Source organism: Ips typographus, linkage group LG1, assembly GCF_016097725.1.
Source record: "Ips typographus isolate SLU linkage group LG1, UJ_Ityp_2.0, whole genome shotgun sequence".
Lineage (NCBI taxonomy): Eukaryota > Metazoa > Arthropoda > Insecta > Coleoptera > Curculionidae > Ips > Ips typographus.
The window spans coordinates 24,175,681-24,197,768 of record NC_138422.1 but is presented as its reverse complement, the minus strand read 5'-3'; the positions used below and the strand labels follow the sequence as shown (position 1 = coordinate 24,197,768).

Here is a 22,088-nt window from a genome sequence, read left to right as displayed (position 1 = left end):
AATTGTTTGGGAAATAGATACACAACAAGCGGACTACCACTTCACCGCAATGATGAATTACCGGGCTAACGGTGCTGTGGCCAACGCCTGTCTGAAACAATACACAGATTTGCTGTCTCAGTACTATGACAATTTGAACAAAGTACTGTCTGAAAAGTGTTCCGCTGTCAATGTCAAAATGAACGTGTCTATTATCAACGCCATGGCCAGTCTAGTGGACGATAATGTCGTCAAGGTAAGACAAAAAGTAGATATTCTGTAGGCGAACTCTGTAACGAATAGCAAGACATTTTCTTTGCTATATCAGAAAACCCTTCTCTATCGTCTCTCTACGTTTCAATTGGCGAAAATCGACACTCAACGTAGCTCTTCGGGTTGTGTAAAATAGAAAGACCAAATGAGGCCTTGCTATGATATTATCTCTCTCCTGCGGCTATGAAATTTTGTATTTGCCAATCTTTCTTTTCCGTCGTCTTCTAAAATTCAAATGATTTGTTTTTTTACCTTTATGCCCGTCAGTGTCAACATTGTGTCAATAAGGTTGTGTTGGGGAATTGATTGTGTTTGCACCCCCCTTTCTTTGTTTTTGAGTTTTTAGTTAAAGTGTTAATGCATCTATTGTTATTGTTTTTGAGGTGTAAGCTGTTCATGATGGAATGGTTGTGTTATGGCTATATGGGTTCCATCAACACATCCTAAAGTCCCATCCTACTTTCTTCACAAAATGCATAAAAATTGGTAGCATGTTTACAAGCAACTGAAAAATATTAATGGTCTAACAAGAAAATAAGAAACTGAAGAGACAGAACTACAATAAATAAAACCAACAACAAAACGGATTATTTTAGAATGTAAACTTTGAAATATTTGATTAATTACTGAAGAAGAAAGTAGAAAACGTAGAATTATTTAAATTATTGTCATTGATACTTGTCATTAATCCTGAATACGACGAAACAAGTAAAAGCCCTATATTTATTACTAGAAATTAGTCAATGTTTTTAGGACCGATAAGTTCCCGTTTTTTGTTGACGGTGTCAGCCGAATGTGATAGAAAATAGCTTAGAGAGTACCAACAGTTAATAGAAAGAAATTTTCTTTCTTGTCGATTTCTTTGCTTTTTCTATTTCCTACATCGTTATGGAGTTCGCCTCCAGGTTGTGCAAAATAGAAAGACCAAATGAGGTCTTCCTATGATTTTATCTCTCTATGAAATGTTGCATTTGTCATGCTTTCTTTTCCGTCGTCTTCTAAAATTCAAATATTTTGTTTTTCAACCTTTATGTCCAGTTGTGGACCAATTGATTGTGTTTGCATCCCCCTTTTTTTGTTTTTGAGTTTTCTGTTGATTGTGTCAGCCAAATGTGATAGAAAATAGCTTAGAGAGTACCAACTGTTAGTAGAAAGACATTTTCTTGACTATTTCTATGCGTTTTCTATTTCCTACATCGTTACAGAGTTCGCCTCCTGTTTTTTCTTACAGAAGATTTCAGCGTAGTATAATGAAAAAAAAAATGTTTACCTTTCTAAATCCATTGACTAGCTTTATGACTTCCATTCATAGTTAATATTGTTACGATTTTCCCGTGGGTTGTCACAAAGTCAATTTAACTCAACAATTAATAAATTTATTCACACTTCAAAACACTCCGTACAATAATTAATTCAGCTACTAAAAACACTACTACAATTCCACAATTATTCCGCTATTTAAACTTTACCGCGTTCCCAAATTCACTACTACACTCGTTGTCGAATCTCTTCTTGGTTTTCAAGCATTGCCATAATAGCTGCAAGTTGGGCCTCCATGTTTGCACTTTGACGTCTTGTTATTGGCATAAAATAAATTTAACACACCACTGTTCCGAAGTCTTTAACCCGAAGTTTAGTTCCAATTCACGTCGCACAAAAGTCTGATCGCACTTCTGACACCAATTGTTACGATTTTCCCGTGGGTTGTCACAAAGTCAATTTAACTCAACAATTAATAAATTTATTCACACTTCGAAACACTCCGTACAATAATTAATTCAGCTACTAAAAACACTACTACAATTCCACAATTATTCCGCTATTTAAACTTTACCGCGTTCCCAAATTCACTACTACGCCGTCGTCGACACCGCTTCTTTTATATTCGCAAACCACGTTCTAGAATGACCGCAAAACGCTTCGCGATTTGCCTCGAATATCAAAGATGCTTCCAGGTATCGCTTCCTAACTGTGGCCTACTTTAACACGCGCTCGGCCAGATATTGCGGCGCTTCGATTCCATCCCGAATCGAGTGCTCGTTCAGAAGTATCGAGCATAGTAGGCCCAAACCGTAACAATATGCTATACACTTTTTAAGGTGGACTACATCGTAGATGTCGACCCCGAAATCCGGCAACCCCAGCTTTACGACCTTTGCGGAAGTACTATGAACCTGATGTTTGACTTATCAGTACCCTATGCCAATGCCGTGATCGAACCCTTACTGAACGTGGCCTCAATAGGCAACCAATGTCCTCCATTGAAAGCCCTCAAGTCGGAAAGCAACCGTGGATTCACTTGTAACGTCGGCGAAGTGCTTAATATGGACACTAACGACGTACCTAGATGCTGTAAGTAGTTTCCTTTTGTCCTGAAGTTTGTTGGTCTAAACTGTGGATGCACTTTTAGTACATTGTCCTGCCGGGACTTTTGCCGGACCGAACCAAAAGGAGTGCACGTACTGCGCACGCGGGTTCTACCAGAACCGAGACAGGCAGGGTTCTTGTGTTCGGTGTCCGCAAGGCACCTACACTAGGGAGGAAGGTAGCAAAAGTGTTCAGGACTGTGTTCCTGTATGCGGTTATGGAACGTACTCTCCCACTGGAATGGTGAGAACATAACAAGTTGTAAACTAATTTAGCTTTAGAAAGTTTTAGATAGTTGGCAACATGTTCAAGTTACATTTAATCGCTTAACAAACTGTTTAGACATTTTTAAACAGTTATGGACAGTTGGCAACATATTCAGTTAAATTTAATCACACACAGACTATTATTTAGACATTTTTAACCAGTTTTAGACTGTTGGCAACATGTTGTTAGCAATCAAAAGTTGGTCGCATTCGTTTTCACGTTCCATGGAGCGAGTAGAGCGAATGTGACGTTACGAATTGTAACATCACATTTGCTCCATTTGAGTCTGAAAACCAATGTGCCCTTTATGTTCGTAATTACAGTACTAATTCTGGGTCAAGTACATAATTATTCTGGAAAACATCCGTTCATAAAAATACAATTAAATTATTTAAGATTACCATAACGCTCAAACAATTAATTTTTTTCTTACAATTTCTTCTCCTTCTAACATAGGTTCCATGCCTGGAATGTCCCAGAAACAGTTATTCCGGAGAACCACCAACCGGAGGTTTCAAAGATTGTCAAGCCTGTCCTGCGAACACTTTCACTTACCAACCGTCAGCAGCAACGAAAGAACTATGCAAGCCTAAATGTCCTCCAGGACAGTACTCGCCCACCGGATTGGCCTCTTGCACCGTCTGCCCTCGAGACTTTTACCAGGCCATCTCCGGACAAACTTCTTGCAACGAGTGTCCTTCCAATATGAAAACTGAAGGGCCAGGAGCAATAGGACGGGACGAATGCCGACAGGTAAATAGTCTAAAAATTACAAAAAAGAATGTTGTTGCATTTTGTGTTATTTGGCTATTCCTTACCATTATTAGTCAAATAATAATAATAACTTATCTTTATTTTCAATTGCATGGCATCATAGCAAAATTTTTCGACTGATTTGAGATTTTTGTTGCATTTAAGAAACAGAAAAGTTATCTAGAAATCTGTAAACTTCATTTGCACTTCAACAGTCAATTTCCTATATAAAAAGCTATTTAAAATCATACATTTGTTGCAACTGCCAAACTCCAACTGCCTAGACTCTAGTCTCGCCATTACCTTGAGGAAAAACTGTGTTTTTTCTGTTTTCGATTGTCTAGTACTGAATAACACAATTGTTTTAGGGTGAGTACTTTCAGTTCAGAATAACTTTTTTCTAAGGATAATTTCTATGGAAACCGTGAAATGAGAAACTGCTATTGGTCAATTCTGTCATTTCTATGGAAATTATTCTAACAATAACATAACATAACATAATAAACATAAATAATTTTTCAATTGACAAAACTTCCAAGCATCTCTACCATAAAATCATCAATCATAAGTGGTTCTAATTGCAGAACAATAATTTGAGCCATATAATCGGAAATACATGTTTCAAGAATGTCACTATACAGACAAATAGATAATCTTGAAAAATGAAGTCATGAAGGTTAGGAGTTTTATAACTATATGTAACACATTAACATTCTGAAGTAATCTTACTTCTAGCAGGATGAAAAACTGTTATTTCTAGTAATATTTTGCACTTACCATCACAATTTAACGTGTAGGTACAATGTACCGAAAACGCCTGCCAACATGGAGGTTTGTGTTTCCCGATGGGACACGGTATCCACTGTTTCTGTCCTGCTGGATTCTCCGGACGAAGATGCGAAATCGATATTGATGAGTGCGCTTCCCAACCTTGTTACAATGGAGGTACTTGCATCGATCTGCCTCAAGGCTACAGGTAAGTTTGGTTTTGAGGAGGTTTACAGGAGTACAGTGAGAGTGTTTGGGTAGGTGTCAGTGTCCTCCTGGATACTCTGGAATCAACTGTCAGGAAGAAAGGAGCGACTGTTCGAACGATACCTGTCCTGCCAGGGCAATGTGCAAAGATGAGCCTGGATACAAGAACTATACTTGTCTCTGTCGATCTGGATACACTGGGGTGGACTGTGATATCACTGTAAGTTTCAATTCATCGTCCAACATAACTTTAATTAACTGAAAAATAGAACTGATACTAACTGTACATCTAGATTGATCCGTGCACAGCCAATGGTAACCCTTGCAACAACGGTGCTACCTGCATCGCTCTCGAACAAGGTAGATTCATGTGCGAGTGTCTCCCAGGCTGGGAAGGTCAAATTTGCGATATTAACGTGGACGACTGCGCTGAAAAACCTTGCCTTCTGGGAGCAAACTGTACCGACCTGGTTGACGACTTCAGCTGCTCTTGCCCGGCTGGTTTTACTGGAAAACGATGCCAGGACAAGATCGATCTGTGCTCGAAGAGTCCGTGCAAGAACGGTGTTTGCGTTGACAAGTTGTTCTACCACGAGTGTGTGTGCCAACCCGGATGGACTGGGGGAAATTGCGAGGTTAATATCAATGATTGCCAGGCCAATCCTTGCGAGAATGGAGGACATTGTACAGATTTGGTGGATGACTTTGTTTGTAGTTGTGAACCTGGATTTACTGGTAAGTTGTAATAATACGTAAAGCACAATATTGATTTTAAGTTGTGTTATATTGTTTCATAAATACCAGGAGGAGGAAATTTGAAAAAAAAAACAATTTTTTGGTTTATGGGACATCCCCAGCCTTTTTCCTTAATTTCCTTTTCCTAAACCAGCTTTGTTTCCACTTTGAGAATTAATTAATTTTATTCAAATTACTGTTAACATCGGCCTTACTGTTTCCCCTGTATAGAAAAACAGCCGGCACCTTATTATGTTTCCGAGATATACAGGGTAAAAGTTGCGGAAAACTGTCATTACTTTCAACAAGAAATTTGACAAAATTACATTCAAAGGCCGAAAACTCAACTGTTTCAAATAGGACACCCTCTATGTTTTTACGTCATTCGATTCTTCTTGTCATGGTCTACTTTACAGCCTACTAGTGCCATATAAAATGTGTACAGTTTCCAAGATATTGTTACGATTTTCCCGTGGGTTTACACAAAGTCAATTTAACTCAACAATTAATACATTTATTTTCACTTCAAAATACTCCGTACAATAATTAATTCAGCTACTAAAAACACTACTACAATTCCACAATTATTCCACTATTTAAACTTTACCGCGTTCCCAAATTCACTACTACACTACACGCCGTCGTCGACACCGCTTTTTTTATATTCGCAAACCACGTTCTAGAATGACCGCGAAACGCTTCGCGATTTGCCTCGAATATCAAAGATTCTTCCAGGTGTGGCGCTTCTTAACTGTGGCCTACTTTAACACGCGCCCGGCCAAATATTGCGGCGCATCGGTTTCATCCCGAAGCGAGCGCTCGTTCAGAAGTATCGAACATAGTAGGCCCAAACCGTAACAATATACAGGGTAAAACTTGTCAGTACTTCCCAGTGCCGGATTTAACTCATTTACCGCCGCGGGTGCTAAATTTTAAAGATAACTCTAATACATTATTAATACGATTTTTAATCTTAAATAAGTCACGTGAACATTTGTACCTGAAAAAGAGTCACGTGACTTCAAAAATATTAGTCTTTATGCCATACAAAATGTGCATCGTTTGCGAGATATACAGGGTGAAAAAGGTTGAGGCAACTATGAGTTATTCCCTCCTTCTGGTATTCATACAAAAAGACAATTACATAAATATGTTACCATGTAGGTAAACGGTGTCAACATACAATTGACTTTTGCTCGTCCAAACCATGCCAAAACGGCGCCACCTGCACCGACCTGGTGGACAGTTTTAACTGTAAGTGTCGTCCCGGATTCGTTGGTTTACAATGCGAAGCAGAAATCGACGAGTGCCTCACCGATCCTTGCAACCCGCTCGGTACCGAAAAATGCGTCGACCTGGACAACAAATTCTACTGCAAATGTCGCGACGGGTACTCGGGTACCACTTGTGAAGAGAATGTGAATGATTGCCGTAGCGAACCTTGCCTAAACGGAGGTAAGTTTGCGGGACACCTTTGTAAAACAACTACAACAAGAACATGAGTTTAGGTTCGTGTAGAGATGAGGTGGGAGACTACAAGTGCGTTTGTCCACCCGGCTGGACAGGCAAGAACTGTCAGACTGATATTGGAAGCTGCCAAACCACTCCATGCCAAAATGATGCCAAGTGCATCAATCTCTTCCAAGACTACTTCTGCGTGTGTCCTTCAGGAACGGACGGAAAACAATGCGAAACAGCACCCGAACGATGCATAGGAAATCCTTGCATGCACGGCGGTAAATGCAAGGACTTTGGTTCTGGACTTAACTGCTCTTGCAGCGATGGATTCACTGGTAGGTTAACAGTAAATTAAGTTAGAGAGCAAATAATGATGGTGATTGCAGGAATCGGGTGCCAATACGAATACGACGCATGCCAATCAGAGGCTTGCCAGAATGGCGCTACCTGCACCAATAATATGTTTGGATTCCAATGCATCTGCCCTCCAGGTTTCACAGGAAAATACTGCGAAGAAGACATTGTCGACTGTAAAGAAAACTCCTGCCCACCAAGTGCTACATGTATTGATCTTACTGGCAAGTTTTATTGCCAGTGTCCATTCAACTTGACTGGAGAAGACTGCAGGAAGAGTAAGTTTTTGATTGAAACAGCAAGATAGTGGTGCAAATAGGTATGGTTTTGCAGCTATCTCTGTCGATTATGACCTCTACTTCAGCGACGCTAGTCGTAGTTCAGCTTCTCAAGTAGTACCATTCTACACCACTACCTCATCCAGTCTGACCATAGCAATGTGGGTGCAGTTTACTCAGAAAGACGAAAATGGAATTTTCTTCACATTATACAGTGTCAGGTACATATTTAATCAAAAAACTTAAGTACTGTTTGTTCCAGGAGAAGTGGCAGTGACGACATTAACTCTGTTATATTGAAAAAGCTTCGTTTTTGTTGAACTAGACTTCCAACGAGATGAAACTTCTAACTTAAGGCGCTCCTGAAATATTCAAGAAAAACTAGAGTCAACTGCCCACTCAACGTCACGTGATAGCCCCATTGGCTAGCTTTCTTTGGCCATATGGTGTGTCTGTACAAAATATTTCAAATAAGCGCGTTATGGACGATTTCTTGGAAAAGTGCCTGAAATTTGCACTTAAATTTGGGATTTTTGATCCCAAATTCACGAGATGTTGTGGCTTTACCGGTTTGAGCACAAAAGGCCCAATAACAAGAATATGGTAGACAAATAGAATTCTAGTCTACCTACATTACACGGAGTCCCAGTACTTACGTCTATTTTGCTCTAACTGGCACTGTTTTGGAGATGACTTTAAAATTATGACAATTCTGACAGTTTCTAGGGCGTGGTACCCTTAAAAAATTACCCTCAACGTCACATTTCTACCATTTACCTAAAGCTATCTAGGCAATCAGACAATTTTAAAAATTCAAAAATTTTCCGAACAAATCCAAGATTTACCTAAAAATTAGTTTTTCTGAGACTGTCTGCGTGGTTACTAGATAACCGCCGTAATTTTGGTATTCTTCAATTAAAACTAGTACGGTACATTTTGAACTTTGAAACATGATTCTGCTGTCAAAATTACACAAAACGAAAATAATTGTATTGTATAATGTAATAAATGTACATTGTTAACCTACGGACGTGGAGTTATTTCTGAAGGTGGCCCTGCGCCACCGCGAACATTCACAAATTTAAAAATTCGTAAACAACATACGTTAATGACGTCAAATTTATATCTTGCCCAGTTCACATCTAATAGAAAAGGAATGATAACTATTACGTCACTGCCACTAGCCCTGAGACGGACTTAACTGAGCTCTCAACGTAATTTTTTGCTGCAGCGCCAAACACGTACCGTCCAACAGACGTCCCATCATCCAAGCTCATTCCAATGGCGTCCAAGTATCCATTTTCCCAGACTTGCAAGACGTGTATTTGAGCTACCGCGACTACACGACCGTAAACGACGCCCAATGGCATCACATTGCCATAGTTTGGGACGGAGAAAATGGTGGTGAACTCAAATTGATCACCGAAGGATTGATTGCCAGCAAAGTTGATGGTTACGGAGGTGGACGAAAGCTTCCCCAATAGTAAGTGTCATATGTGATTGAAAGCGTTGTTATTTAACGTTTGGTGTTGTAGCGCTTGGGCTACATTGGGTAGACCACAATCAGGAAATCCTAAAGCCTACACGGAGTCAGGTTTCCAAGGCCACTTAACCAAAGTCCAAATCTGGAACAAAGCTCTGGATGTCACTACTGAGATTCAGAAGCAAGTGCGCGATTGTCGTACTGAGCCAGTTTTATATCGAGGTCTTGTGCTCACTTGGGCTGGTTATGAAGACACTATTGGAGGTTTGGTTCAGACCACATTTGTCCCGTTACAAACTACTTAAGTGGTTCTGTTCTAGGTGTGGAGAGAGTAGTTCCATCACACTGCGGGCAACGTAACTGTCCTCCTGGTTATGCAGGACCAAAATGTCAAGACCTGGAAGTTGACAAGATCCCGCCTAAAGTGGAGTATTGCCCGGGAGATTTATGGTTCATCACCAAGAACGGATCAGCTCTAGTAGCTTGGGATGAGCCGCATTTTAGTGACAATGTAGGCGTGGTTGGTGTACAAGAAAAGAGCGGACACAGACCTGGACAAACTCTGTTGTGGGGCATATATCAAATCGCCTATGTGGCTAGTGATGCAGCGGGCAACACCGCAACCTGCACATTCAAGGTTCAACAACTTCGATTTTTCTCTTTAAATTTACCATGTAAAATATGGAATTTTTGCAGGTGTCGGTTCTGTCAGAGTTTTGCCCGGAACTCCCCGATCCGATCGGAGGTTACCAAACGTGCAAAGATTGGGGCGCTGGCGGACAGTTTAAGGTGTGCGAAATCGGTTGTAACTCTGGTCTGAAATTCTCTCAGGAGATTTCCAAATTTTACACTTGCGGCGCTGAAGGTTTCTGGAGGCCAAACACAGATGCTAACTTACCTTTGGTGTATCCGGCTTGTTCGCGTAAGTTTTTTTCTATTTACTTACTTGTTATACAAAGTATTAGTGTTTACACTTCTTTACTTCGATAGTTAATCCCTGCAACTGGTTCTTCAATTACTCGGTTCTTCCAACAGTCTCTTTGGACTTTATCACCGAATTGCCTTCTGATAAGAACGAATCTGACTAAAAATCTATCAAGTACTGTAAAAAAAACTGGTTTTCAGTGAGTTTCTTTGTCCAACTACTCACACATGCTCAAAGTGTTTACCAGGTGGGTTACAACCCAAATAATTTGGGCTTGGTACGGTCCTGTTCTTCATATTAATGTATCTGGACTTGGTTCCCTTTGACAGCTTATAACTAAGTAATTTTAACAGCTAGAAGGATTCCGTTTCGACCAAATTACAGCCTGATAAATCCTCTTTTGACCACTTTATATCATTCAAGTCAAATTTTTACCTAAAAATCACAATTTGACGGTATAACACTGCAGTAAAATTACTAGTTAATCCGTTATTTTCACAGTTTTACGGTTTCAGTTTTGACCAAATTACAGCCGGTTGAATTATCTTTCGACCACCTTGTATTACTCAAGTTCAATTAATACCTAAAACGGCACAATTTGACGGTAAATACAAAACTGCTCTAAAATAACTAATCAATCTGGCCGTCCATTTTGACAGGTCGTTTCTTCGTTATTTTGACAGTTACAGTGCTCCAGTTTTAACCAAATTACAGCCTGTTAAATCTTCTTTTGACCACCCTGTATTACTCAAGTCTAATTGATACCTAACACGGCACAGTTTGACGGTAAATACAAAAATGCTCTAAAATAACTAATCAATCTGGCCGTCCATTTTGACAGGTCGTTTCTTCGTTATTTTGACAGTTACAGTGCTCCAGTTATGACCAAATTACAGCCTATTAAATCCTCTTTTGACCACACTGTATTACTCAAGTCTAATTGATACCTAAAACGGCACAGTTTGACGGTAAATACAAAACTGCTCTAAAATAACTAATCAATCTGGCCGTCCATTTTGACAGCTCGTTTCTTCGTTATTTTGACAGTTACAGTGCTCCAGTTATGACCAAATTACAGCCTATTAAATCCTCTTTTGACCACACTGTATTACTCAAGTCTAATTGATACCTAAAACGGCACAGTTTGACGGTAAATACAAAACTGCTCTAAAATAACTAATCAATCTGGCCGCCCATTTTGACAGCTCGTTTCTTCGTTATTTTGACAGTTACAGAGCTCCAGTTTTGACCAAATTACAGCCGGTTAAATCATCTTTCGACCACTCTGTATTACTCAAGTCTAATTGATACCTAAAACGGCACAATTTGACGGTAAATACAAAACTGCTCTAAAATAACTAATCAATCTGGCCGCCCATTTTGACAGCTCGTTTCTTCGTTATTTTGACAGTTACAGAGCTCCAGTTTTGACCAAATTACAGCCGGTTAAATCATCTTTCGACCACTCTGTATTACTCAAGTCTAATTGATACCTAAAACGGCACAATTTGACGGTAAATACAAAACTGCTCTAAAATAACTAATCAATCTGGCCGCCCATTTTGACAGCTCGTTTCTTCGTTATTTTGACAGTTACAGAGCTCCAGTTTTGACCAAATTACAGCCGGTTAAATCCTCTTTTGACCACACTGTATTACTCAAGTCTAATTGATACCTAAAACGGCACAGTTTGACGGTAAATACAAAACTGCTCTAAAATAACTAATCAATCTGGCCGTCCATTTTGAAAGCTCGTTTCTTCGTTATTTTAACAGTTTTCCGGTTCCAGTTTTAACCAAATTACAGCCTGTTAAATCTTCTTTTGACCACCCTGTATTACTCAAGTCTAATTGATACCTAAAACGGCCCAGTTTGACGGTAAATACAAAATTGCTCTAAAATAACTAATCAATCTGGCCGCCCATTTTGACAGCTCGTTTCTTCGTTATTTTGACAGTTACAGTGCTCCAGTTATGACCAAATTACATCCTATTAAATCCTCTTTTGACCACACCGTATTACTCAAGTTTAATTGATATCTAAAACGGCATAATTTAACGGTAAATACAAAACTGCTCTAAAATAACTAATCAATCTGGCCGTCCATTTTGACAGCTCGTTTCTTCGATATTTTGACAGTTACAGTGCTCCAGTTATGACCAAATTACAGCCTATTAAATCCTCTTTTGACCACACTGTATTACTCAAGTCTAATTGATACCTAAAACGGCACAGTTTGACGGTAAATATAAAACTGCTCTAAAATAACTAATCAATCTGGGGCCTAATTCTTGAAAGCAGGGAACGGAAATCTCAAGAGAAATGTTGATAGAATGTGACAGAAGAAGCTGACAATAACGGGCTTCTGTCACATTCTATAGGTCTTTCTCTTGATAACTCTCTTCCTTCGTTTCAAGAATACGCACCCTGGCCGCCCATTTTGACAGCTCGTTTCTTCGTTATTTTGACAGTTACAGAGCTCCAGTTATGACCAAATTACAGCCGGTTAAATCATCTTTCGCCCACTCTGTATTACTCAAGTCCAATTGATACCTAAAACGGCACAGTTTGACGGTAAATACAAAACTGCTCTAAAATAACTAATCAATCTGGCCGTCCATTTTGACAGGTCATTTCTTCGTTATTTTGACAGTTACAGTGCTCCAGTTATGACCAAATTACAGCCTATTAAATCCTCTTTTGACCACACTGTATTACTCAAGTTTAATTGATATCTAAAACGGCATAATTTAACGGTAAATACAAAACTGCTCTAATTCTAATATAACTAATCAATCTGGCCGTCCATTTTGACAACTCGTTTCTTCGTTATTTCGACAGTTTTCCGGTTCAATTTTTTAACCAAATTATAGCCTGTTAAATCGTTTTTTGACCACTCTGTATTACTCAAATTTAATTGATACCTAAAACGGCACAATTTGAGGGTCAATACAACACTGCTCTAAAATAAGTTTTTTCGTTTTGACAGTTACAGTGTTCCAGCTTTGACCAAATTACAGCCTGGTGAATTCTCTTTCAATGCTTTTCAAACTGTAATTTAAAAGTTTCAAAGTATCTCACCGTTAGGACATTGTCTGACATATTAAAATTTGCTAAGGAAAATAAATTCACTGCAAAAGTATATTTTTGCCCCAATTTTTTGCGATATTTGTAGGTATGTTCCAATATAACTTTAACTTGTTCTTTACAGCGGCCAAAGCTGCTCAACGAGTGTTTAGGATCAACATGCTCTTCCCTAGTTCAGTGCTGTGCAATGAAGCTGGTCAAGGAGTTTTGAGGCAACGAGTGAGGAACGCAGTTAACACTCTCAACAGGTGCGTACAGAATATGTTTTCACATTCAGAGTCTTTATAAATTGTCATGTAACTTTGAAAAAGTCAAAAACATACGAGGAACAAAATGTTTCAAAGGTAAATTCCGCACTAGAACGTAAAGTAAAAATGAAAGTTAGGAAATAAGCTTCTAACAGCGGTTTACCCAACACAAAATGACATGGTGAACAGGAACTAAAGCACAAACCTGTCAAATAAGAGGAAAAGCTCTTAAACTGTCACAGATAGTTCTGAAACACACTTAAGCATGGACAAAGCACTGCAATAGATTACACACCAAGATTTCCTATAAAAAGCTAAAAATTTCTGGTAACAGCGTAGCAATCATGTCAACAATAGATAAGAATTACCGCTCATTGACAAAAGATTTTAAAGAAAACTAAATCTCGGAATGCGCTTATCAAGGACTGTGCTACTTTGAAAGATCTAAAAAGCCAAGAGTTGAAAATATAAAAACCATTAAATTGTATGGTTGACAATGTTAAAACGCTGGTTCTGGTGAAAATGATGAAATAAAGCCAACAAATGCTTGTTCTAAATTAAAAAATGATGTACTAGTACAGATCGTCGAGCTCCTGCAGAGTAATTTGCTCCTGAAAAATATTATTTTGGCATAAATGCAAACTTGCAACACCTCTACAGGTTTAACCTGGTAGCACAGAAGCTAAGTATGCAAACTTCGTGAAGAAATCCAGTCCATGTTAATCTCGTGAGCGAATGATAAATTGCAATTATTCACCAGCTAAAACATCAAGAAGCAGAAGTGTAATGAAGGCAATGAATAATCAAATCAATCGTAGTACAAACGTACATGGTCAATCGATTGTATCAGATTAAATCCTTTGGAAGGACCTTACACTGTTGCCAACATAAAAAGTTGTCCACCTGGAGATACGTTGACCAACTGAACGTCATTTAATTATTGTCATTTAACTGTTAATTGTTACTAATTTGAATTTTTCCGCTTGCAGGGACTGGAACTTCTGTTCTTTCTCAGTGGAGGGCACTAGAGAATGTAAAGACTTGAACATTGACGTAAAGTGTGACCACAGAAGTAGCAGACAAGTGCGACAAACGACTGACGAAGAAGATGAAAGCACTTACGTAGTGGACACCAGTGTTCCAGTAGACAAGTAAGTTATCGATTTCAGAAATTGTAGTGTGTTTTCTAGTTTGTTCTTAGACTAACATCCATATCATACTTAAATATTGTTGTGATTTAGACCTAGAGTAGTGTTTTAGTTGCGCGTAGCTAGAATAGCATGTCCTTTCTTTCTTTGTAGACAAGACAGACAAGGACGGCAATCGCCCGCGAGCGACACCTACAACATCGAAGTCGCCTTCCCGGCTTTGAAGTAAGCACTTAGTCTTTTTGTTGCATGCACCGCTTGTTTTATCTAGTTGCTTGCTTCTTCGTTTTCAAAGACAGTTCACTCTTATTTGTTTGTGAATTGTCTCTTTATTATGACTCGTACTAACTGTGCAAACTAAATTAATATAGCGATCCTGTGGTCAACACCAACACAAACGAACGCGCAAGCGTTAAAGACTTGTTGGAGAAACTGATCCTAGAAGAAGACCAATTCGACGTCAGGGACATTTTACCAAACACCGTACCGGACCCGTCTTCATTGAAATTGGAATCTGACTACGCATGTCCGCCCGGTCAAGTTGTAGTCGCACCCGACTGCGGTAAGTAATAAACAATACCAGACAAATGACTTGAAACTACTGGGTAATATTGCAGTACCTTGCGCTGTGGGTACTTTCTACAATAAGGATACCAAGTCTTGTCTGCCATGTCCACAAGGTTCCTACCAGAGCGAAGCAGGACAATCACAGTGCATCGAGTGTCCGATGATTGCAGGACGTCCGGGTGTTACTGTAGGAACTGGTGCTAGGAGCGCTGCAGATTGTAAAGGTACATGTTCTTAGATTATTCTCAAAGTTAACTGTGACACGAATGAATGATGGAGTAAAACAAACTTCCAAAGAAAAATCTACTTAAATCCACTGCAATAATGAGTAAAATAACAAAAAAGCGTTTACCTCAACAGAGCGTTGTCCGGCCGGTAAATTCTACGACCACGACGCTGGTTTGTGCCGTTCTTGCGGTCACGGTTTCTACCAACCGCTAGAGGGCGCTTTCGGCTGCAAGATTTGCGGTTTGGGTAAAACGACCAGAACCAACGAAGCGGTGTCCGTGAAAGAATGCCGGGACGAGTGCGGCAACGGTCAGCAATTGGCGCAAGACGGAAGATGCGAACCGTGTCCCAGAGGAACGTACAGGTCGCAAGGAGTGCAAGCCGCTTGCGTGTCATGTCCAGTGGGACGCACCACTCCCAAAACGGGTGCCATCACAATAGAAGAATGTTCCCTGCCCGTTTGCACTGCAGGAACATACCTCAACGGCACGCTGAACAGTTGTGTGCCATGCAAGCGCGGTTTCTATCAACCCGAGACTCAGCAGACTTCGTGTATCCCGTGCCCGCCCAATACTAGCACCAAGAATGTAGCTTCGGTAAGTTTTAACGTTTATACACCTAGAAATGTCAATGTTGTGTTTGACTAAAGGTATGAATCATTTTAACTCGGTTGTTGTGTCTTGAAGTGTATTCTAAGATGTTGAGTAAGTATACACTAACAGAAGATGGTAAAGGTTTCTGAACAACACACTTGATGAGTGAAAACTTTTGCTCAGATGGTAGATTTAAGTATGTTGCACACTTCACGTTAAGGTACTTCAGGTGCATGCATGGGGATTTTTCATTATAAATTTATTGTTCTCACAATGGTTGAAGATAGCTGACGCACAGTGGGCTATTGTGGAAATCTAACTGGATATAATGTTGGAATTTCCTTTCTGGCGTGGAAATTGGCCAGTAATATTAATTATAATTATTAACATTACTGATTATTGTTCTTCAAATTTTGTTTTTGTTAACAGTCTGTTCATAAGGCTCATTTATACTTAAGATTTGTTGTTGTAGAGACAACAGTTTTTAGTAACAAGCTGTCAGACTGTTCTAAAATTTTTTGAAAGCTTATAAGCTGTTTCAGAAGCTTCTAGACTAGTTGAAGAGCATTTGGAACATTTTAGACTGGAAGCTTCCAAATGTTCCTGAAGCAGCATAGACACTGTTTTGAAAGAATCATATGGAAGCTTTTGGACTGTTCTGAAATCTTTTCAAAGCTTCTGCTAGACTAGCTGAAGATCATTTGGAAGCTTCTAGACACTGTTTTGGAGTTTCTGATTTTTTTTTAGAAAACTTCAGGAGCATTTGGAAGGTTTTCGGACTGTTTAAAGGACATATTGAAAGTTCTGGATTGCTTTAGAGAAATTTGGAAAATTTAGACTGTTTTGAAAGCTTCTAGTTGAAGAGCATTTGGAACATTTTAGACTAGAAGCTTCCAAATGTTCCTGATAGACACTGTTTTGGAAGAATCATATGGAAGCTTTTGGACTGTTCTGAAATCTTTTCAAAGCTTCTAGACTAGTTGAAGATCATTTGGAAGCTTCTAGACACTGTTTTGGAGTTTCTGATTTTTTTTTAGAATACTTCAGGAGCATTTTGAAGGTTTTCGGACTGTTTAAAGGACATATTGAAGGTTCTGGAGTGCTTTAGAGGCAATTGGAAGTCTTTAACGGTTCTGGAAATTATTGGATACTTTTAAACAGCCTTAGAATCATATGAAAGCTTTTGGACTGTTCTGAAATCTTTTGAAAGCTTCTATCTAGACTAGTTGAAGATTATTTCGAAACTTCTATAGTGTTTAAGAAGCTTCCAGACACTATTTTAAAAGCTTCTTGGAGTTTCTATAGTGTTTTGGAAGCTTTTGAAATCTTTTAGACTGCTTTAGGAGCATTTGGAAAGTTTTCGGACAGTTTAAAGAGCCTGTTGAAGGTTTTTGAGTGCTTTAGAGGCAATTGGAAGTCTTTGACGATTCTAGAAATTGTTAGAAGCTTTTAAACTTCTCTAGAATCATACGGAAGCTTTTAGGCTGTTCTAAAGTCTTTTGAGAGCTTCTAGGCTAGTTGAAAAGCATTTGGAAGCTAAATAGATTGTTCCAAGAGCATTTGAAATCTTATGTATTTGTTAGGCTATATTAGTGTAGCGTTCTGGCAATATTATTACGTAAAAAAACTATGATACATTTAATCAGAAATCAACAAATTTCTATATAATTGTAAATGGTGTGTTTTTGTCTCTCAGAAGATGTCCATATATAGAAGGAGCTCAATATAGCAAAAGTCGTTATTACCACTTAGAATTTCCCATGGCCCACTGTGAGTCGCTTTTTTTCGCTTCCTGGGATAAAGTGTTTATTCAGGGACTCTTATATAGTAAAGCTAAAAAAAGTTTTGTGTATTTAACATTCCTTCAATTAATAATGGAAGGAAAGATGGAAAGTGTGGTATCGACAGAAAATGGCTCAAAAACGTTACTAACTGGACCAATACTATGTATAGACACTCATCGCAAATTTGTGCTTGCTTAACTATAACTCGGATCTTATGAAGATATGATGAGACATTGTAATGTAGTCTCCTCATTGGTCATTAGATCTGTCAAGTTGTTCTTCCGGAGGATGTAAAGTGTTTTTTTTTTCTCCCTATTAAATCAGTAATCTAAAAAATCCAAAAATCCAAATATAATTTGGTAGAATTATTCCGTTATATGTACTTTTTTTATGTCACAAAAGCACATCTTTGAGTATTTGTTAGTGTAACCAAACTAAAATATTAAATTTTTGCAGAAATCTAAGAAAGAGTGCACAAACCCATGCGAGATGAACGGTCAAGAGATGCACTGTGACCAAAACGCCTACTGTCTGCTGATTCCGGAAACGAGCGACTTTAAGTGTGAGTGTAAACCTGGCTTCAACGGTACCGGCAAAGAATGCACGGACGTGTGCGATGGATACTGTGAAAACGAGGGCGTCTGCGTCAAGGACGTGACTGGCGCACCCTCATGTCGGTGCATAGGCAGTTTCACCGGCAAACACTGCAGCGAAAAATCCGAGTTCGCTTACATTGCAGGAGGAATTGCTGCCTCCGTAATCCTTATCATCTTTATCGTCTTGTTGATATGGATGATTTGTGCTAGGTTGGTTGGTTAAATTGTTTTGCGCGACTTGAAATACAATTTTTTTTTTAATCGTACTTTAGGGCTAATCGCCGTAAAGAACCAAAGAAACTACTTACTCCCGCCACGGACGCTAACGGTTCTCAAGTAAACTTCTACTACGGTGCACCGACTCCGTACGCAGAATCAATAGCGCCTTCCCACCATTCCACGTATGCGCACTACTACGACGATGAGGAAGATGGATGGGAAATGCCAAACTTTTACAATGAAACCTACATGAAAGAAGGCTTACACAATGGCGTGAATGGAGGCAAGATGAACAGTCTAGCCAGGAGTAATGCTAGTTTGTACGGTACCAAGGACGACCTGTACGATCGACTGAAAAGGCATGCCTACCCTGGCAAGAAAGGTGAGCAGTAATTGCCTTGTAAGTCTATTGCATTATGTACAATGTTTCATTTTACAAGAAAAAAGTTCAACCATTGCAAATACGATTTCTTTTTAAATCTGGTCGGTTTCAAGGAAGAAAACCAACGAACAGGAGTCAATTCGGGAAATATTATGTTGAACATACGTTTTTTAATGATCAGAAGAAGAGAACTAGAGAGAAGAGAAGAAGAAAGTCTGTCCACGGTCTTTTTTGGTTGTTTTTGTGAACATGTCAACTGTCCAAATATGTCCCATAAAGCTGTAAAACTGCAAAAAAAGCACTTTAAACTTTGGAAATAAGTAAAAATCAACTCAACAACAACAAAAATCGCATCTTACAGTTAAGAGTGTCATTTTGGCAGTGGTGACGTTTGGCTATTTGCTGTACACGTATGCTGAACTGTTACGAACGTGACGACTGTCAAACCGCGTCCCATTAAGCTATAAAACTAGAAAAATGTACTTGAAAGGCTGTAAATAAGTAAAAATCAACTGAATTGCATTTTATAGGTTCATGTTGCATTTTGATAGTTGTCACGTTTAGCTGTTTATTTTATACGTATTCTGAACTGTCGTGAAGGTGTCAACTGTCCATATATGTCCCATAAAGCTGTAAAAGTTCAAAAACGTACTTACAAGATTGGGAATGAGTAAAAAATCAACTAAATTGTACTTTATAAATTCATGAGTGTCATTTTAACAGTTGTAATGTTTGGCTAATTGCTTTACACGTATTGCGAACTGTCACGAACGTGATCAACATCGTCCCATCAAGCTATAAAATTATAAAAATGTTCTTGAAAGGTTGTAAATAAGTAAAAATCAATTGAATTGCATTTTATAGATTCATGGGTCCTATTTTGCCAGTTGTTTGGCTGTTTCCTTTACATGTATTTTGAACTGTTTGAAACGAACGTCATCGAACATTGTTAAAATCCGTCCCATTATGCTAAAAAAAATTATTTGAAAAGCTATAGACAAGTAAAAATCAATTGAATTGTCTTTTATAGGTTCATATGTGTTATTTTGACAATTGTGACGTTTAGCTGTTTGCTATACGTGTTTTGAACTGTTGTGAACCCGTCAACTGGCCAAATATCTCCCATAAAGCTGTAAAACTGCAACAATAAAAAAAACTACAAAAACGTACTTAAATTATTGGAATAGAGTAAAAATCAAGTAAATTGCATTTTATAGGTTTATAAATGTTATTTGGACAAACGTGACGACTGTAAAACTAGAAAAAGAAAGTAAAAATCAACTGAACTGCATTTTATAAGTTCATGACTTTTATTTTGACAGTTGGTTTGTTTGACACGTATTTTGAACTGTCATGAACGTGTCAACTGTCCAAACATGCCCCATGATGGTGTAAAACTAGAAAAACGTTCTTGAAATATTGGAAATCAACTGCATTGCATTTTATGGGTTTCTTATGGGTCTGGCTGTATGCTTTACACGTCGTGAACTTGCCGATTGTCCAAACATGTCCCATAAAGCTGTAAAACTAAAAAAACTGCAAGTAAATTGCTTTTTATAGATTCATGAGTGTTTTAACAGTTGAATTGTTTGGCTGGTTTTGACAGTTGTGACATGTAGCTGTTTACAAATATTTTGAAATGTCATAAATGTAATGACTGTCAAATTCCGTCCTACTAAACGAAATAAAACTAGAAAAACGGTTTTAGTTTGTCATGGTCTACAAGGTCGTAAAAAAGCGTACAGTTCCCGAGATATACTGCGTGAAAGTTTCACCAGGAAGACGGATAGGACAGCGTTGAAAGTGACGTTTAATATGTCACAAAAAATATCTGCCTTTAGTAGTGCCTAGAATGGATTCAAAAAATGTGTGATTCATTTCTAACCATTTGTGCGTAAATTATTATTTCGTATCTGCAATGGTTACCGAGATTTTTTACTTGTTTTCTTTTAGAATGGAACATCTTACATCTTCACTTTGCAAAACACTATAGACAAATCTATAACTGAGTATGTTTGTTCCGTTTCAGAAAAAAGCGACAGCGACAGCGAAGTCGGCCAATAAACTGTATTCTGGTCATATAGAAGAAATGCTCAATCGAAGCACAACGATCCGGTAGAAATAGTCTCAGACACACACTATATATAGGTTAGGTAGTACCAAAACCAGTTAATTTATATCATCTTGAAACCTCCCAATTCGTATGGGAGTATTTTGATCGTATATAGTGTAAATGTACGTGCAACGACAGTAAAAGCTTTATTACCAACTTTAAATCATTATAGTTAAGATCGGGTTCAGCACTGGAAAGGTTAATCTAGTGCTGGACCCCTGGGACTGAAAACAGAGAAGAAATTCCACATCGAATATTGTTGTATTTTGTACATGAATTACCTCTCTTTTTTTATACATATATAAAAGATATATCTGCAATTTCTTCTCTTTGTTTTTCATTTAATTTTTTTTTTGTTAGGAACAACAGCGGGCAATTATTGTCAACTAACGCACTGTATAAAGTATGTTTAATAATTTTGTTATTATCTCGTCGTTATTATTATACAGCCACTAACCTGATTTGTACTTGTTAAGCGAATTCATCTTCAACATTTTTAGACTTTATAGTAACTTATACATACATTTTATCAAAAAAAAAACTTTTTTACAAATTGTGTTTTTTATATGTGAAGTTATGATAGTTATATTTTAATTGTGTATCTTATTAATTGATTGGGAGAGCGTGCGCTTGAGAGTGACTGAACGATTCATTTTATAAATAAAAAATACACATTTATAAAGAAAAATAAAACTATTTAGAAAATCGTTTGTTTTACTGTTCCAGAGTGAGTTATTTTTACTTTTGAAAGCCAACCAAATTGTTAGTTAACCGCCAAAAATCGAATTTAGTTATTGACTCAAAAGTAATTATTAATAAATTTACCGTGGCCGGTTATTTACCAGTAAGTAAGTCAAAATAACTGTCATAAAACTCAGAAACACGTGTTAAAGTGTAATTCTTGCAAATTTTGACATTAGTGACAGATATCACCTGGTTTTTAGAAAATATTTTAGCTAGGCAGTCACGTGACCACTGTCATAAATCTTAGAAACACGGTTTGTACCGAATACTGCAAGAAAACTTCTAAACCCTGATTTTTGCAACTTTTCAGCACAGTTTGAGAGTAGGATACAAATTTGCTTGTCAAACCCACTTGAAGTTAGGAAATAACTGTTTTAAGCACAATTTTGGAATCCTCATTAAATTTTCTATTCTATAACCTGAAAAACACTACAAGATGTGGTAGAGTCAGGGAGAAAAGCGGTGTCAATGTTAAAAGTACCAGAAACACAGTTTGAAAGGACAGTCAGAGACAAAATCGACTACAAAACCC

At 38.2% G+C, this 22,088-nt stretch overlaps 1 protein-coding gene across 2 annotated transcripts in view; it reads left to right on the top strand.

Moving 5' to 3' along the window:
- uif (sushi, von Willebrand factor type A, EGF and pentraxin domain-containing protein uif) overlaps window positions 1-21,517 on the top strand; it is a 64,368-nt gene extending 42,851 nt beyond the window's left edge. Inside the window, exons 21-44 of one of the 2 annotated variants that reach the window (XM_081991351.1) lie at window positions 18-235; window positions 2,352-2,604; window positions 2,663-2,862; window positions 3,343-3,639; window positions 4,437-4,615; window positions 4,669-4,834; window positions 4,908-5,349; window positions 6,514-6,804; window positions 6,858-7,142; window positions 7,194-7,439; window positions 7,495-7,660; window positions 8,671-8,922; window positions 8,975-9,186; window positions 9,243-9,559; window positions 9,619-9,844; window positions 13,059-13,182; window positions 14,172-14,333; window positions 14,484-14,555; window positions 14,702-14,892; window positions 14,948-15,121; window positions 15,258-15,721; window positions 17,959-18,308; window positions 18,371-18,699; window positions 20,729-21,517. In XM_081991351.1, coding sequence (XP_081847477.1) covers window positions 18-235; window positions 2,352-2,604; window positions 2,663-2,862; window positions 3,343-3,639; window positions 4,437-4,615; window positions 4,669-4,834; window positions 4,908-5,349; window positions 6,514-6,804; window positions 6,858-7,142; window positions 7,194-7,439; window positions 7,495-7,660; window positions 8,671-8,922; window positions 8,975-9,186; window positions 9,243-9,559; window positions 9,619-9,844; window positions 13,059-13,182; window positions 14,172-14,333; window positions 14,484-14,555; window positions 14,702-14,892; window positions 14,948-15,121; window positions 15,258-15,721; window positions 17,959-18,308; window positions 18,371-18,699; window positions 20,729-20,763 — 5,651 coding nt within the window. In that variant the 3' untranslated portion in view covers window positions 20,764-21,517. The remainder of the gene's footprint in view (window positions 1-17; window positions 236-2,351; window positions 2,605-2,662; window positions 2,863-3,342; window positions 3,640-4,436; window positions 4,616-4,668; window positions 4,835-4,907; window positions 5,350-6,513; window positions 6,805-6,857; window positions 7,143-7,193; window positions 7,440-7,494; window positions 7,661-8,670; window positions 8,923-8,974; window positions 9,187-9,242; window positions 9,560-9,618; window positions 9,845-13,058; window positions 13,183-14,171; window positions 14,334-14,483; window positions 14,556-14,701; window positions 14,893-14,947; window positions 15,122-15,257; window positions 15,722-17,958; window positions 18,309-18,370; window positions 18,700-20,728) is intronic. The other variant, XM_081991441.1, reaches the window with a different exon arrangement.
- Window positions 21,518-22,088: the final 571 nt, after the last annotated feature.